The sequence below is a fragment of the Heteronotia binoei genome, chromosome 4 (assembly GCF_032191835.1).
Source record: "Heteronotia binoei isolate CCM8104 ecotype False Entrance Well chromosome 4, APGP_CSIRO_Hbin_v1, whole genome shotgun sequence".
Taxonomy (NCBI): Eukaryota; Metazoa; Chordata; class Lepidosauria; order Squamata; family Gekkonidae; genus Heteronotia; species Heteronotia binoei.
The window spans coordinates 181231788-181249938 of NC_083226.1; the positions used below are offsets into that span (position 1 = coordinate 181231788).

The 18151-nt window shown below is 52.6% G+C and overlaps 1 protein-coding gene across 2 annotated transcripts in view; it reads right to left on the minus strand.

The window, feature by feature from the left end:
• Positions 1-10666, minus strand: part of SPMIP6 (sperm microtubule inner protein 6) — a 46722-nt gene extending 36056 nt beyond the window's left edge. For both annotated transcript variants that reach the window (XM_060236462.1, XM_060236463.1), the window contains exon 1: positions 10490-10666. In XM_060236462.1, coding sequence (XP_060092445.1) covers positions 10490-10624 — 135 coding nt within the window. In that variant the 5' untranslated portion in view covers positions 10625-10666. The remainder of the gene's footprint in view (positions 1-10489) is intronic.
• Positions 10667-18151: the final 7485 nt, after the last annotated feature.

Genomic DNA, 18151 nt, shown 5'->3' on the forward strand with positions numbered 1-18151 from the left:
ACCCTGGAGACCCGCTGCCAGTCTAAGTAGGCAATACTGACTGAAATGGACCAAGGGTGGACCTCCTAATGGTGGATCTCCTGATGGCACCTGGGTTCTGTGTGAAACAGAGCGTTGGACTGAATAGGCCACTGGCCTGATCTAACATGGCTTCTCTTATGTTCTTATGTCTGGGGCAGTGATGTTCTGCATCCTTGGTGCTTGGGGGGGCAACAGTGGGAGGGCTTCTGGAGTTCTGGTGGACCTACTGATGGCACCTGGGTTTTCGCCACTGTGTGTCACAGAGTGTTGGACTGGAGGGGCCACTGGCCTGATCCAACAGGGCTTCTCTTATGTTCTTCTGTGACACAGAGTGTTGGACTGGATGGGCCACTGGCCTGATCCAACATGGCTTCTCTTATGCTCTTATGTGACACAGAGTGTTGGACTGGATGGGCCACTGGCCTGATCCAACGTGGCTTCTCTTACGTTCTTCTGTGACACAGAGTGTTGGACTGGATGGGCCATTGGCCTGATCCAACATGGCTTCTCTTATGTTCTTATGTGACTCAGAGTGTTGGACTGGAGGGGCCACTGGCCTGATCCAACATGGCTTCTCTTATGTTCTTATGTGACTCAGAGTGTTGGACTGGATGGGCCACTGGCCTGATCCAACATGGCTTCTCTTATGTTCTTATGTGACTCAGAGTGTTGGACTGGATGGGCCACTGGCCTGATCCAACGTGGCTTCTCTTATGTTCTAAAGAGTCAGATTCAGTATAAGACAGCTTCATGAGCATTGCTAAGGTTTCTCTGCTCCAACATCTTGTTCTCCATCCTACCGGCTGTTTCCCAGAAGCCTACCCACAAGGCTTAAAGGAGAAATGACTCTCTTCTGGGTTTTGTTTTTGCTTTTTTGCCCACTAACTGAAACCAAACAGTGCCAACGAACTTGGGTGGATTCGTTCTAATAAAAGAGTCTGAAATATTGGCTGTACCATGACGGGCGGGAAATTAGAACTGTTCAGCTGCACGTGTAGCTTCAGAATCAGTGACCTATCTAGTCTGTTATGATGCTCTCAAAGGCATCCGACAAAGGCCAGAGGCTGAGCTAAATGGAGATCTTGGAGAGTGAATTTGGGACCTCCCCCCCCCCCCAAGGAGGTGTTCATGTTCAGATCCAGAGGAAAGGAAGAAGAAGAAGAGATTGGCTTGATATCCCACTCTCCATTCCGAAGAGTCTCAGAGCAGCTCACAATTTCCTTTCCCTTCCTCCCCCTCAACAGACACCCTGTGAGGTAGATGAAGATATTGGATTTATATCCCACCCTCCATTCCGAAGAGTCTCAGAGCAGCTCACAATTTCCTTTCCCTTCCTCCCCCTCAACAGACACCCTGTGAGGTAGATGAAGATATTGGATTTATATCCCACCCTCCACTCCGAAGAGTCTCAGAGCGGCTCACAATCTCCTTTCCCTTCCTCCCCCACAACAGACACCCTGTGAGGTAGATGAAGATACTGGATTTTTATCCCGCCTTCCACTCCGAAGAGTCTCAGAGCAGCCCACAATCTCCTTTCCCTTCCTCCCCCACAACAGACACCCTGTGAGGTAGATGAAGATATTGGATTTATATCCCACCCTCCACTCCGAAGAGTCTCAGAGCGGCTCACAATCTCCTTTCCCTTCCTCCCCCACAACAGACACCCTGTGAGGTAGATGAAGATACTGGATTTTTATCCCGCCCTCCACTCCGAAGAGTCTCAGAGCAGCTCCTTTCCCTTCCTCCCCCACAACAGACACCCTGTGAGGTGGGTGGGGCTGGAGAGGGTTCTCACAGCAGCTGCCCTTTCAAGGACAACTCCTGCCAGAGTTATGGCTGACCCAAAGCCATGCTAGAAGGTGCAAGTGGAGGAGTGGGGAATCAAACCCGGTTCTCCCAGATAAGAGTCCGCACACTTAACCACTACACCAAACTGACTCTCCAAGAAGAAGAAGACCATGGATTTATACCCCCACCCTTCTCTCTGTGAATCAGAGTCTCAGAGCAGCTTAATATCTCCTATACCTTCCTCTCCCACAACAGACACCCTGTGAGGTAGGTGGGGCTGAGAGAGCTCTCTCAGTAGTTGCCCTTTCAAGGACAACTCTTGAGAGAGCTATGGCTGACCCAAGGGCATTCCAGCAGGTGCAAGTAGCAGAGTGGGGAATCAAACCCGGTTCTCCCAGATAAGAGTCCGCACACTTAACCACTACATCAAACTGGCAAAGAAGAGGATGATGAAGAAGAAGATATTGGATTTATATCCCGCCCTCCACTCCGAAGAGTCTCAGAGCGGCTCACAATCGCTTTTACCTTCCTGTCCCACAAAAGACACCCTGTGAGGTGGGTGGGGCTGAGAGGGCCCTGACAGCAGCTGCCCTTTCAAGGACAACCTCTGCCAGAGCTATGGCTGTCCCAAGGCCATTCCAGCAGGTGCAAGCGAAGGAGTGGGGAATCTTACCCAGTTCTCCCAGACAAGAGTCTGCGCACTTAACCACGACACCAAACTGCACCTGATAGCCAGTGCTGGGTGGGGCGGGGGCTCATAGGTATGTAGGGGGATGTGGCTGGCTTCTGAAGCGCACTGAATGCTGGGCTAGAGAGGACACTGTTGTGTTCCAGCAGGACTTTTCTTGGGTGGTTAAGTCAGCTGCGATTCTTTATTTCTAGGACTGGGCATCATAACTGAATTTGTCTGGTTATATTTCTGGGCAGGGCTTCCGTAGCCACAGGTGCCCGCTGGCGGAAGGGAAAGCAGCAGGCCCGGGGAATAACTCACTTATTATTAGCACTGTATACTATTTTATGTATGTGTGGGCCTTTTTGGGTAGAAAGCCCAACAGAAGCTCATTTGCATATTAAGAGAAGAAGACTGCAGATTTATACCCCGCCCTTCTCCCTGAATCGGAGACTCAGAGCGGCTTACAGCCTCCTATATCTTCTCCCCCTGTGAGGTGGGTGGGGCTGAGAGAGCTCCCCCAGAAGCTGCCCTTTCAAGGACAACTCACGCGATAGCTATGGCTGACCCAAGGCCATTCCAGCAGGTGCAAGCGGAGGAGTGGGGAATCAAACCCGGTTCTCCCAGATAAGAGTCCGCACACTTCTCCACTACACCAAACTGACTCTCAGTTCCAGCTGGCTTGGTGTCAAAGGTGTGGCCTGATATGCAAATGAGTTCCTGCTGGGATTTTTCTACAAAAAACCCTGTGGGAAACAAAGGTGATGTCAGGAGCTGTGGCCTAATATGCAAATGAATCAGAAGAAGAATTGCAGTTTTATACCTTGCCCTTCTCTCTGAATCAGAGACTCAGAGCAGCTTCCAATCTCCTATATCTTCTCCCCCCACAACAGACACCCTGTGAGGTGGGTGGGGCTGAGAGGGCCCTCACAGCAGCTGCCCTTTCAAGGACAGAGAATCAGAGTGGCTTACAATCTCCTATATCTTCTCCGCCCACAACAGACACCCTGTGAGGTGGGTGGGGCTGAGAGGGCTCTCACAGCAGCTGCCCTTTCAAGGACAGAGAATCAGAGTGGCTCACAATCTCCTATATCTTCTCCCCCCACAACAGACACCCTGTGAGGTGGGTGGGGCTGAGAGAGCTCCCCCAGAAGCTGCCCTTTCAAGGACAACTCCTGTAATAGCTATGGCTGACCCAAGACCATCTCATATTAGGCCACGCCCCCTGATATCAAGCCAGCCAGACCTGCGTTCTTGCTCAAAAAAAGCCCCGTGTATTTGCAATCTGCTTTGAGGGTCATTGTGGCAAAAAGTTGGGGCAAGATCCTCTCCAGCCCTTAGGCATGGTCAAATGATATGCAGATATCAAATTTACTCTCTGGAAGAGCCCTGTGGCGCAGAGTGTTAAAGCTGCAGTACTGCAGTCCTAAGCTCTGCTCACGACCTGAGTTCGATCCCTGGCGGAAGCTGGGTTTTCAGGTAGCCGGCTCGAGGTTGACAGCCTTCCATCCTTCTGAGGTCGGTCAAATGAGTCCCCAGCTCGCTGGGGGAAAAGTGGAGATGACTGGGGAAGGCAGTGGCAAACCACCCCGTAAAAAGTCTGCCGTGAAAGCAACGTCACCCCAGAGTTGGAAACGACTGGTGCTTGCACAGGGGACCTTCCCTTTTCCTCATGCAGATTTCTCTTTCAACCTCACTTCTTTTTATAGGATTATTGGAAAGACAAAATGAAGTCCCCTCATTTTGCCCCAAAAGCTTTAAACAGAGTGCAGAAGAATATGTTTTGTATATTTTGGAGGAACTGAAGCCAATCATATAATATCCAGGAGCCCCTTAAAGACTAACAAAATTTGCGGCAGGTCAGGACTTGAATTGAGCAAGAGCTCACAGGAGCATGGCTCTTGAGCCTCCAGCCAGGGGAGGAGTTCTCTGTGCTGCACACAGATCCAGGGGGATATGCAAATGAGATATGCTGCTGACCTCCTGCACCTTTCCCCCATACAAAATGACCCCTATGGTAGGGTATGAGCTTTCATGAGTCACTGCTCACTTCCTCAGAATCTCACGAAAGCTCATAACCTGCCACAAATGTTAATAATCTTTAAGGTGCTACTTCCTCTGAAGGGCCTACAACAGGGCAGAGAGGCTGAGGCCTTCCCCTGAGAAGAACATCAGAAGAGCCCTGCTGGATCAGACCAGGGAGGGTCCATCCAGTCCATCCTCCTGTCTCACACAGGAGCCAACCAGTTCCTCTGGAGGGCCAACAACAGGGCAGAGAGGCTGAGGCCTTCCCCTGAGAAGAACATCAGAAGAGCCCTGCTGGATCAGAACAGGGAGGGTCCATCTAGCCCAGCTTCCTGTCTCTCACAGTGGCCAGCCTGGAGGGCCAACAACAGGGCAGGGAGGCCGAAGCCTTCCCCTGAGAAGGACATCAGAAGAGCCCTGCTGGATCAGACCAGGGAGGGTCCATCTAGTTCAGCCTCCTGTCTCACTCAGTGGCCAGCCAGTTCGCCTGGAGGGCCAAAAACACGACAGAGAGGCTGAGCCCTGCTGGATCAGACCAGGGAGGGTCCATCTACTCCAGCCTCCTGCCTCACACAGTGGCCAACCAGTTCCTCTGGAGGGCCAACAACACGGCAAAGAGACCAAGGCCTTCCTCTGAGAAGAACATCAGAAGAGCCCTGCTGGATCAGACCAGTGAGAGTCCATCTAGTTCAGCCTCTTGTCTCACACAGGAGCCAGCCAGTTCCCCTGGAGGGCCAACAACAGGGCAGAGAGGCCGAGGCCTTCTGCTGAGAAGAAACAAAAAAGCCCTGCTGGATCAGACCAGTGAGGGTCCATCTAGTCCAGCCTCCTGTCTCACACAGTGGCCAACCAGTTCCTCTGGAGGGCCATGAACAGGGCAGAGAGGCTGAGGCCTTCATAAGAACATCAGAAGAGCCCTGCTGGATCAGACCAGTGAGGGTCCATCTAGTCCAGCCTTCTGTTTCACACAGTGGCCAACCAGTTCCTCTGGAGGGTCAACAACACGGCAGAGAGACCAAGGCCTTCCTCTGAGAAGAACATCAGAAGAGCCCTGCTGGATCAGACCAGTGAGAGTCCATCTAGTTCAGCCTCTTGTCTAGGGTTGCCAAGTCCAATTCAAGAAATATCTGGGGACTTTGGGGGTGGAGCCAGGAGACTTTGGGGGTGGAGCCAGGAGACATTAGGGGTGGAGCCAGGAGCAAGGGTGTGACAAGCATAAATGAAGTTCTGGCCATCACATTTAAAGGGAAGGCACACCTTTTCAATTCCTTTCGGCCATATGAAATAATGAAGGATAGGGACACCAGGGGCAGCAGGGCCGGGTCGGGGCGGCAGCGGTAGGGCGGCGTGGCGGAGGACAGCAGGAGCCCCGCAGCCAGGCCCAGCAGCACCGCGGGCAGCCCCGAGGCTGTGGCCAGCAGCTGCCCACGCGGTTCGAAGGCCATGCGCCGCTCAGCCCCAAGGGGAGGGGAGGGGAGGCTACCTGGGAGCGCTGTCGAGGGCTGGTTGGTGGCGGTGCGGACAGGCCACTAGCTGCCGCCTCCTCCTCTCCGCTCCCGGGTCTGTTGGCTGGTGGGAAGGCCCGGCCCAGGCGCCCCCCCAGCTCTCTCTCCCCCCCCACCCCCCCGCCCCCAGATTTTTGGGGAGCGGGAGATGAGGCTGAAAATTCGGGGATCCCCTGCCAGAGCGGGAGGGTTGGGAAGCCTACTCTTGTCTCACACAGGAGCCAGCCAGTTCCCCTGGAGGGCCAACAACAGGGCAGAGAGGTCGAGGCCTTCTGCTGAGAAGAACCAAAAAAGCCCCACTGGATCAGACCAGTGAGGGTCCATCTAGTCCAGCCTCCTGTCTCACACAGTGGCCAACCAGTTCCTCTGGAGGGCCATGAACAGGGCAGAGAGGCTGAGGCCTTCATAAGAACATCAGAAGAGCCCTGCTGGATCAGACCAGTGAGAGTCCATCTAGTCCAGCCTCCTGTCTCACACAGTGGCCAACCAGCTCCTCTGGAGGGCCATCAACAGGGCAGAGAGGCCGAGGCCTTCCCCTGAGAAGAACATCAGAAAAGCCCTGCTGGATCAGACCAGTGAGGGTCCATCTAGTCCAGCCTCCTGTCTCACACAGTGGCCAACCAGCTCCTCTGGAGGGCCATCAACAGGGCAGAGAGACCAAGGCCTTCCTCTGAGAAGAACATCAGAAAAGCCCTGCTGGATCAGACCAGTGAGGGTCCATCTAGTCCAGCCTCCTGTCTCACACAGTGGCCAGCCAGTTCCTCTGGAGGGCCATCAACAGGGCAGAGAGGCCGAGGCCTTCCCCTGAGAAGAACATCAGAAAAGCCCTGCTGGATCAGACCAGTGAGGGTCCATCTAGTCCAGCCTCCTGTCTCACACAGTGGCCAGCCAGTTCCTCTGGAGGGCCATCAACAGGGCAGAGAGGCTAAGGCCTTCCCCTGAGAAGAACATCAGAAAAGCCCTGCTGGATCAGACCAGTGAGGGTCCATCTAGTCCAGCCTCCTGTCTCACACAGTGGCCAGCCAGTTCCTCTGGAGGGCCATCAACAGGGCAGAGAGGCCGAGGCCTTCCCCTGAGAAGAACATCAGAAGAGCCCTGCTGGATCAGACCAGCAGTCCATCTGGTCTAACATTCTATCTCACACATTGGCCAACCAGTTTCTTGGAAGGTCCAACAACAGGGCATAGAAGGGCCTGTTGTTTAGCTACTGGGCATCAGTGGCCGAATCCTTTCTCAGCCTAACCTCTCTTGCAAGTGCTGTTGTGAGATTTCGGGATACCCAAGACGACATTGATTGGTGAGAGGTTCAGGACAAAAGAAGGGCTACAGACAATATGTAATTAAATTAAATAATTTCTTTTCTGGAACACGCTGTGCTCTCCCCTTAGCATTAAAAAAGCTGAGATGAATTCAGAGCCAGGAGGAAGTCCATTTAGTATCGTGATCCATCACAGGTATGGCTGGAGAATCATAGAGTTGAAAGGGACCTCCAGGGTCATCTAGTCCAACCCCTGCACAATGCAGGAAACTCACAAACACCTCCTCCTAAATTCACAGGATCCTCATTGCTGTCAGATGGCCATCTAGCCTCTGCTTAAAAACCTCCAAGGAAGGAGAGCCCACCACCTCCTGAGTTGAAAGGGACCTCCAGGATTGTCTAGTCCAACCCCTGCACAATGCAGGAAACTCACAAACACCTCCTCCTAAATTCACAGGATCCTCATTGCTGTCAGATGGCCATCTAGCCTCTGCTTAAAAACCTCCAAGGAAGGAGAGCCCACCACCTCCTGAGTTGAAAGGGACCTCCAGGATTGTCTAGTCCAACCCCTGCACAATGCAGGAAACTCACAAACACCTCCCCTTAAGTTCACAGTCTGGGATGTCTCAGTTTAGGAAAGAAATTACAAAAAGCGCCTGCTCTTTAACTTGTTCATTAATGATTTGGGAAGTGGCTAAGTTTGTAGATGACACTAAATTGTTTGGGGTGGTGAGAACCAGAGAGGATTGTGAGGCGCTCCAAAGGGATCTGTTGAGGCTGGGCGAGTGGGCGTCAACGTGGCAGATGAGGTTCAAGGTGGCCAAGTGCAAAGTAATGCACATTGGGGCCAAGAATCCCAGCTACCAATACAAGTTGATGGGGTGTGAACTGGCAGAGACTGACCAAGAGAGAGATCTTGAAAATGTCAAGACAGTGTGTGATTGCCATAAAAAAAGCCCAGCGCCGTGCTGCGAATTATTAGGAAGGGAATTGGATACAAACCAGCCAGTATCACAATGCCCCTGCATAAATCGATGCTGCGGCCTCATTTGGAGTACTGTGTACAATTCTGGTTACCGCACTTCAAAAAAGATATTATAGCATTGGAAAAAGTGCAGAAAAGGGCAACTAGAATAATTCAAGGGTTGGAACACTTTCCCTATGAAGAAAGGTTAAAATGTTTGGGGCTCTTTAGCTTGGAGAAATGTCGACTGTGGGGTGACATGAAAGAGGTTTACAAGATTATGCTGGGATAGAGAAGGTAGAGAAAGAAGTCCTTTTCTCCCTTTCTCACAATATGAGAACTCGTGGGCATTCAATGAAATTGCTGAGCAGTCGGGTTAGAACGGATAAAAGGAAGTCCTTCTTCCCCCAAAGGGTGATTAACGTGGAATTTGCTGCCACAGGAGGTGGTGGTGGCTGCAAGCATAGCCAGCTTCAAGAGGGGATTGGATAAACCTATGGAGCAAAGGTCCATCAGTGGCTATTAGCCACAGCTTAGTTGGAACTCTCTGTCTGGGGCAAGTGATGCTTTGTATTCTTGGTGTTTGGGAGAGGCAACAGTGTGAGGACTTCTAGTGTACCGGCCCCACTGATGGATATCTTGATGGCACTTGGGGTTTTTGGCCGCTGTGTGACACAAAGTGTTAAACTGGATGGGGCATTGGCCTGATCCAACTTGGCTTCTCTTATGTTCTTATGCTCACTAGAATTTTACAAAATTACGCATAGGGTGGAGAGAGTTGTCAAAGAGAAATTTTTCTCTGTCTCCCTAACTACTAGAACTTCTTCTCCATCCAGTGAAGCTGATGGGCGGTAGGTTCAGGATGGACAAAAGGAAACACTTCTTGACCCAGCAAGGGATTAAAATGTGGAATTCGCTGCCAGAGGATGTCGTGATGGCCACAGGCACTGACAGCTTTAAAGGGGATTAGACAGATTCATGGAGGGCAAGTCTATCAATGGCCATGAGCCACATTGCCTGAGAGGAACCTCCACATTCAGAGGCACTAAACCCCTGAACCCCAGAGCCAGGAGGCAACCTCAGGGGAAGGCCTCGGCCTCTCTGCCTTGTTGGTGGCCCTCCAGAGGAACTGGCTGGCCACTGTGTGAGACAGGAGGCTGGACTAGATGGACCCTCCCTGGTCTGACCCAGCAGGGCTCTTCTAATGTTCTTAGGAGGCCTCAGCATCTCTGCCCTGTTGTTGTCCCTCCAGAGGAACTGGCTGGCCCCTGTGTGAGACAGGAGGCTGGACTAGATGGACCCTCACTGGTCTGATCCAGCAGGGCTCTTCTGATGTTCTTATGAAGGCCTCGGCCTCTCTGCCCTGTTGGTGGCCCTCCAGAGGAACTGGTTGGCCACTGTGTGAGACAGGAGGCTGGACTAGATGGACTCTCCCTGGTCTGACCCAGCAGGGCTCTTCTGATGTTCTTCTCAGGGGAAGGCCTCTCTGCCCTGTTGTTGGCCTTCCAGAGGAACTGGCTGGCCACTGTGTGGGACAGAATGCTGGACTAGATGGACCCTCACTGGTCTGACCCAGCAGGGCTCTTCTGATGTTCTTCTCAGGGGAAGGCCTCGGCCTCTCTGTCCTGTTGTTGGCCCTCCAGAGGAACTGGTTGGCCCCTGTGTGAGATTGGAGGCTGGACTAGATGGACCCTCACTGGTCTGATCCAGCAGGGCTCTTCTGATGTTCTTCTCAGGGGAAGACCTCGGCCTCTCTGCCCTGTTGTTGGCCCTCCAGAGGAACTGGCTGGCCACTGTGTGAGACAGGAGGCTGAACTAGATGGACCCTCCCTGGTCTGACCCAGCAGGGCTCTTCTGATGTTCTTCTCAGGGGAAGGCCTCGGCCTCTCTGCCCTGTTGTTGGCCCTCCAGAGAAACTGGCTGGCCACTGTGTGAGACAGGAGGCTGGAATAGATGGACCCACACTGGTCTGAACCAGCAGGGCTCTTCTGATGTTCTTCTCAGGGGAAGGCCTCGGCCTCTCTGTCCTGTTGTTGGCCCTCCAGAGGAACTGGCTGGCCACTGTGTGAGACAGGAGGCTGGACTAGATGGACCCTCCCTGGTCTGACCCAGCTGGGCTCTTCTGATGTCTTTATGACAAGAGGGGTGTTGAAAGTGTGTGTGGGGGGGTGTTTTCAATTAATCAGCTTGTTCTATTGCAGTTTCTCCTGCAGCTTGGGGCGCACCTGGGACGGAGCCAAAGTCACCTGGAGTTTTACCTGCGTCACAAACTTGTTCTCACTCCACAGCGCCAAGGGAGGGTCCTCAAAGGCTTTCTTGACGGAGTTCGGAGGCCTGTAGGAGTCCGTGTAGGTGCTGATGGGCGTCTTGGTCTTGCGGGCAAAGAGGAACATTTTGGAAGTTTGACCTTCCTTCAGAGATCTTGAAAAACTCCACGGGGGCCGTGGGCGGGGAGCACGTCATCAGCTGAAGAGCCCTGATTACGGATGGCATTTAATTTCGGAACCTTTCCTCTGAGAGCGGCGAGGAAGGAAGAGGGGCTCTTCATGCCGGTGGGGCAAAATTGGCGAATGTTTCTTCTCGAGGCTCATAGCCCCTTTCCCAGCTGCTGGCCTCTGCATCACGCGTGATGTCACAGTTGGCAGGGACAGTGCTGCAGAAGTGAGCAGTCCTCAGGGGACAGGGTGGCCTTGCTGAAGGAGGCCAGGAGTGAATGGCTTTGGAACAGGGCGGGGGCTGTGGCACAGTGGCAGAGCCTCTGCTTAGCATGCGGAAGGTCCCCGGTTCAATTCCCCCATCTCCAGTAAAAAGGACCAGGTGGGAGGGGAGGGGAAAGACCTCAGCCTGAGACCCTGGAGAGTCAGCCTGAGTAGACAAGACTGACCTTAGTGGACTGAGGGACTGATTCAGTAGAAGGCAGCTTCGTATATGCCCAACAGGAGAAATGGCCTGTCATGATGCAAGAAGAAGATATTGGATTTATACTTTGCCCTCCACTCCGAATCTCAGAGTGGCCTACAATCTCCTTTCCCTTCCTCCCCCACAACAGGCACTCTGTGAGGCGGGTGGAGCTGAGAGACCTCTCCTGGAAGCTGTCCTTTCAAGGACAAGAGTCTCAGAGCGGCTCACAATCTCCTTTCCCTTCCTCCCCCACAACAGACACCCTGTGAGGCGGGTGGGGCTGAGAGAGCTCTCCCGGAAGCTGCCCTTTCAAGGACAGAGTCTCAGAATGGCCTGCAATCTCCTTTCCCTTCCTTCCCCACAACAGACATCCTGTGAGGCGGGTGGAGCTGAGAGAGCTCTCCCGGAAGCTGCCCTTTCAAGGACAACCTCTGCCAGAGCTATGGCTGACCCAAGGCCATCCCAGCAGGTGCAAATGGAGGAGTGGGGAATCAAACCCGGTTCTCCCAGATAAGAATCTGCACACTGAACCACTACACCAAACTGGCCCTTGATTTTGTTTGAAGTCCACCTTGCTGCCTTTGCAGGGTTCTCTGCCTAGCTCCAAGAGGTTTACAAGATTATGCATGGGATGGAGAAAGTAGAGAAAGAAGTACTTTTCTCCCTTTCTCACAATACAAGAACTCGTGGGCATTCGATGAAATTGCTGAGCAGACAGGTTAAAACGGATAAAAGGAAGTCCTTCTTCACCCAAAGAGTGATTAACATGTGGAATTCACTGCCACAGGAGGTGGTGGCGGCCACAAGCATGGCCACCTTCAAGAGGGGTTTAGATAAAAATATGGAGCAGAGGTCCATCAGTGGCTATTAGCCACAGTATATATAAATTTTTTGGCCACTGTGTGACACAGAGTGTTGGACTGGATGGGCCATTGGCCTGATGCAACATGACTTCTTTTATGTTCTTATGTGACACGGAGAGTTGGACTGGATGAGCCACTGGCCTGATCCAACATGGCTTCTCTTATGTTCTTATGTGACACGGAGAGTTGGACTGGATGAGCCACTGGCCTGATCCAACATGGCTTCTCTTATGTTCTTATGTGACACGGAGAGTTGGACTGGATGAGCCACTGGCCTGATCCAACATGGCTTCTCTTATGTTCTTATGTGGCACGGAGAGTTGGACTGGATGAGCCACTGGCCTGATCCAACATGGCTTCTCTTATGTTCTTCTGTGACACAGAGTGTTGGACTGGAGGGGCCATTGGCCTGATTCAACATGGCTTCTCTTATGTTCTTTTGAGAGGTGCTGGCTGTGTGAACCCTCCCTCCTGTGGGCTGATATTTCCCTAGGAGCACAAGGCATCCTCTCGAGAAGGGCAGCCGTGTCCTGATGCAGTTCAGATGTAACAAAATGCAGCAGGCGCCTTGCAGGTCCATTCCTCGGAGAGAGGAAGCAGATACACTAGGGAAAACCTAGATCAGGGGTGTCAAACTCACTCTTACCTGGGAGAACCGGGTTTGATTCCCCCACTCCTCCACTTGCAGCTGCTGGAATGGCCTTGGGTCAGTCATAGCTCTCTTATCTGGGAGAACGGGGTCTGATTCCCCACTCCTCCATTTGCAGCTGCTGGAATGGCCTTGGGTCAGTCATAGCTCTCTTATCTGGGAGAACCGGATTTGATTCCCCACTCCTCCCCTTGCAGCTGCTGGCATGGCCTTGGGTCACCCATAGCCCTCACATTGTCCTTGAAAGGGCTGCTTCTGTGAGAGCCAGTTTGGTGTAGTGGTTAAGTGTGCAGACTCTTATCTGGGTTTGATTCTCCACTCCTCCACTTGCAGCTGCTGAAACGGTCTTGGGTCAGCCGTTGCTCTGGCAGAGGTTGTCCTTGAAAAGGCAGCTGCTGTAAGAGCCCTCTCAGCCCCACCCACTTCACAGGGTGTCTGTTGTGCGGGGAGAAGATATCGTGAGCCGCTCTGGGACTCTGATTCAGAGAGAAGGGCAGGGTATAAATCTGCAATCTTCTTCTTTGTTATGAGGGTTGAATCTGACATAAAGGAGACCTTGTAGGGCCGGGCCACGTGTGTACCTATTTAAGATTAGGTAGCAGAGATATAAACTTTATAAAGGACACAAATAACAGATGGAAGCAGATGACAGCCAGTCACTCAGGGGCCTGATGGGAGCCTTCTGGGGGGCCTGATTTGGCCCCCAGACTAATGTTTGACACCCTTGACGTAGATGATTCAGGAGTTTGCGTTTGTGGTTTGCAGGGATGTCCCTGGCAAGTCCTTGGAGAGCCAGTTTGGTGTAGTGGTTAAGTGTGCGGACTCTTATCTGGGAGAACCGGGTTTGATTCCCCACTCCTCCACTTGCACCTGCTGGAATGGCCTTGGGTCAGCCATAGCTCTGGCAGAGGTTGTCCTTGAAAGGGCAGCTGCTGTGAGAGCCCTCTCCAGCCCCACCCACCTCACAGGGTGTCTGTTGTGAGGGAGGAAGGGAAATGAGATTGTAGGCTGCTCTGAGACTCTTCGGAGTGGAGGGCGGGATATAAATCCAATATCTTCTTCTACCTCACAGGGTGTCTGTTGTGGGGGAGGAAGGGAAAGGAGATTGTGAGCTGCTCTGAGACTCTTCGGAGTGGAGGGCGGGATATAAATCCAATATCTTCTTCTACCTCACAGGGTGTCTGTTGTGGGTGAGGAAGGGAAAGGAGATTGTGAGCCGCTCTGAGACTCTTTGGAGTGGAGGGCAGGATATAAATCCAATATCTTTATGTACCTCAGAGGTTGTCTGTTGTGGGGGAGGAAGGGAAAGGAGATTGTGAGCCGCTCTGAGACTCTTCGGAGTGGAGGGCGGGATATAAATCCAATATCCTCATCTACCTCACAGAGTGTCTGTTGTGGGGGAGGAAGGGAAAGGAGACTGTGAGTCGCTCTGAGACTCTTCGGAGTGGAGGGCGGGATATAAATCCAATATCATCTTCTTCTTCTTGAATGGGAGACTGCCACGGCAGTCCTAATCTGTTTGTCTCTTACCTTGAAACCCCAGTGGGGTTGCTCCGTCAGCTTTGATTTGATGGCACTTTCCAGTATAAGGCTGTATTACGGTGGAGTGGTTTAGCAAGGTCTTTGTAGAAAAGAATGGGCCTGTGGAGTTGACCGCTGTGTACATGACCTGTCCGCTGTATTATTATCCTGCTTCCACCAACTTCTACCGACCTGATACCATTTTTTGCCCTACTTAATGATGTCCATAATGATTTATTGCTTTCAGGTGTCGGTTTGAAGCAGCAGAACAAAGTTGGAATTCAGTGAAAAAGAAGACCGCAGATTTATACCCCGCTAATCTCTCTGAATCAGAGGCTCAGAGCGGCTTACAATCTCCTATATCTCCTGTGAGGTGGGTGAGGCTGAGAGAGCTCTTACAGCAGCTGCCCTTTCAGGGACAACTCCTACAAGAGCTATGGCTGACCCAAGGCCATTCCAGCAGGTGCAAGTGGAGGAGTGAGGAATCAAACCCGGTTCTCCCAGATAAGAGTCCGCGCACTTAACCACTACACCAAAGTGGCTCTATTAAGGGGAATAAACAGCTTTCAAGGGGATTAGATACATTCACAGAGAAGTCTATCAGTGGTTACAAGCCATGGTGACAGAAGAAAACCTCCACATCCAGAGACACTCATCCTCTGAAGCCCAGAGCCAGGAGACAACCTCAGGAAATGCCTCAACTTCTATGCCCAGTTGTTGGTCATGCACAGGAACTGATTGGCTGATCCAGCAGATCCAGTTTGGTACAGTGGTCATGTGTGCAGATTCTTATCTGGGAGAACCGGGTTTGATTCCCCACTCCTCCAGTTGCAGCTGCTGGAATGGCCTTGGGTCAGCCATAGCTCTGGCAGCGGTGGTCCTTGAAAGGACAGCTGCTGTGAGAGCCCTCTCCAGCCCCACCCACCTCACAGGGTGTCTGTTGTGGGGGGAGAAGATATAAGAGATTGTCGGCCGCTCTGAGACTCTGTCCTTGAAAGGGCAGCTGCTGTGAGGGCCCTCTCAGCCCCACCCACCTCACAGGGTGTCTGTTGTGGGGGGAGAAGATATAGGAGATTGTCGGCCGCTCTGAGTCTCTGTCCTTGAAAGGGCAGCTGCTGGGAGAGCCCTCTCAGCCCCACCCACCTCACAGGGTGTCTGTTGTGGGGGGAGAAGATATAAGAGATTGTAAGCCACTCTGATTCTCTGTCCTTGAAAGGGCAGCTGCTGTGAGGGCCCTCTCAGCCCCACCCACCTCACAGGGTGTCTGTTGTGGGGGGAGAAGATAGAGGAGATTGTAAGCCGCTCTGAGTCTCTGTCCTTGAAAGGGCAGCTGCTGTGAGGGCCCTCTCAGCCCCACCCACCTCACAGGGTGTCTGTTGTGGGGGGAGAAGATAGAGGAGATTGTAAGCCGCTCTGAGTCTCTGTCCTTGAAAGGGCAGCTGCTGTGAGGGCCCTCTCAGCCCCACCCACCTCACAGGGTGTCTGTTGTGGGGGGAGAAGATAGAGGAGATTGTAAGCCGCTCTGAGTCTCTGTCCTTGAAAGGGCAGCTGCTGTGAGGGCCCTCTCAGCCCCACCCACCTCACAGGGTGTCTGTTGTGGGGGGAGAAGATAGAGGAGATTGTAAGCCGCTCTGAGTCTCTGTCCTTGAAAGGGCAGCTGCTGTGAGAACTCTCTCAGCCCCACCCACCTCACAAGGTGGCTGTTGTGGGGGGAGAAGATAGAGGAGATTGTAAGCTGCTCTGAGTCTCACCAATTTTGCACTAGACCTTTAATCCATTTAGCCCTGTCCCCAAACTGACATTCTGCACTAGAATCGGAGAAACCAACTCTGTGACTCTATGATTTTAGTGTAGAATGTCAGTTTGGGGACAGGGCTAAATGGATTTAAGGTCTAGTGCAAAATTGGTCTGTGATTCAGAGAGAAGGGCACGGTATAAATCTGCAGTCGTCCTCTTCTGATGTTCATATTAGGGGGAGGCCTTTGTCTCTATGCTCTCTCGTTGGCTCTCCAGAGCAACTGGTTGGCCGCTGCGTGACATGGCTTGATCCAGCAGGGCTCTTCCGATGCTCTTAACGAAGTTTTATTCAGGGAAGATGTGTGCTTGCACAGGAAAGCTTATATCTGGAATTAAAGGACTCAAAACTTTATTCAATGTATTGCTTTATTTCAGAATTCTCTAAGCCTACTGCAATTCCATTGTTCATTAGAAATCACATCCTACAGGCTGAAGTGACTTCCACGGGGGCGATCCACCTGGAGTTAGAAAGACTATAAAAGTACATAAACAAGGATTTCCAGCTGCTTCTTGGAGATCAGCCACAGAACGTTTTCAAAGCCCTCCCTCTGGTGAACGAATGCATTATTGCAGCTTAAACACACACACACACACACAACTCCATAGCTTTGGGGAACACAAATCTGACTTGTGTGCTGCAGAACTTCTATAGATTGCAGGAGAGTTCTGGGAGACACTCTTGAGAACGTTTTGATGAGGTACAGGCCAGGCCTTTGGCTCGTAGCACAGTCTAGAATGCAATGTGGACATCATCTGTTTGCACAAGATGACGACGACTGTAGATTTATACCATTTTTCGTGCTACTTATTGATATGCATAATGATTTATTGCTTTCAGGTATTGGTTTGAAGCAGCAGAATCAAGTTGAGAAGAAGACCGCAGATTTATGCCCCCGCCCATCTCTCTGAATTAGAGACTCAGAGTGGCTTCCAATCTCCTTTACCATCCTCTCCCACAAGACACCCTGTGAGGGGGTGGGGCTGAGAGAGCTCTCCTAGCAGCTGCTCTTTCAAGGACAGAGACTCAGAGCAGCCTACAATCTCCTTTCCCTTCCTCTCCCACAACAGACACCATCTCCTTTACCATCCTCTCCCACAAGACACCCTGTGAGGGGGTGGGGCTGAGAGAGCTCTCCTAGCAGCTGCTCTTTCAAGGACAGAGACTCAGAGCAGCCTACAATCTCCTTTCCCTTCCTCTCCCACAACAGACACCTTGTGAGGCAGGTGGGGCTGAGAGAGCTCTCCCAGCAGCTGCCCTTTCAAGGACGGAATCTCAGAGCGGCCTACAATCTCCTTTCCCTTCCTCTCCCACAACAGACACCCTGTGAGGGGGGTGGGGCTGAGAGAGCTCTCCCAGCAGCTGCCCTTTCAAGGACGGAGTCTCAGAGCGGCCTACAATCTCCTTTCCCTTCCTCTCCCACAACAGACACCCTGTGAGGGGGGTGGGGCTGAGAGAGCTCTCCCAGCAGCTGCCCTTTCAAGGACGGAGTCTCAGAGCGGCCTACAATCTCCTTTCCCTTCCTCTCCCACAACAGACACCCTGTGAGGGGGGTGGGGCTGAGAGAGCTCTCCCAGCAGCTGCCCTTTCAAGGACGGAGTCTCAGAGCGGCCTACAATCTCCTTTCCCTTCCTCTCCCACAACAGACACCCTGTGAGGGGGGTGGGGCTGAGAGAGCTCTCCCAGCAGCTGCCCTTTCAAGGACGGAGTCTCAGAGCGGCCTACAATCTCCTTTCCCTTCCTCTCCCACAACAGACACCCTGTGAGGGGGTGGGGCTGAGAGAGCTCTCCCAGCAGCTGCCCTTTCAAGGACAGCTCTGCGAGAGGTGTGGCTGCCCCAAGGCCATGCTAGCAGGTGCAAGTGGAGGAGTGGGGAATCAAACCCGGTTCTCCCAGATAAGAGTCCGCGCACTTAACCGCTACACCAAACTGGCTCTCTTAACACTTAAACCACTACCCCAAACACAAGATGTGGCTGAGATGTGGAACCATCACGCATATGATGCCCAGCAGCTGGGCAGTCGATGTAAGGCCAGAGAGACCGGGGTGGGTGGGGCGTCACTGCATGTTGTTGACAAGGCAAGGCGAAGTGCAGGTGGATGCTGACCGATTCCCCCCGATGCCCTCAAGACAGTCCCGTGCCAATGGAGCTTTGATAGGGCAACTGTTGCAGATGCTGCGCTAGAGGAGA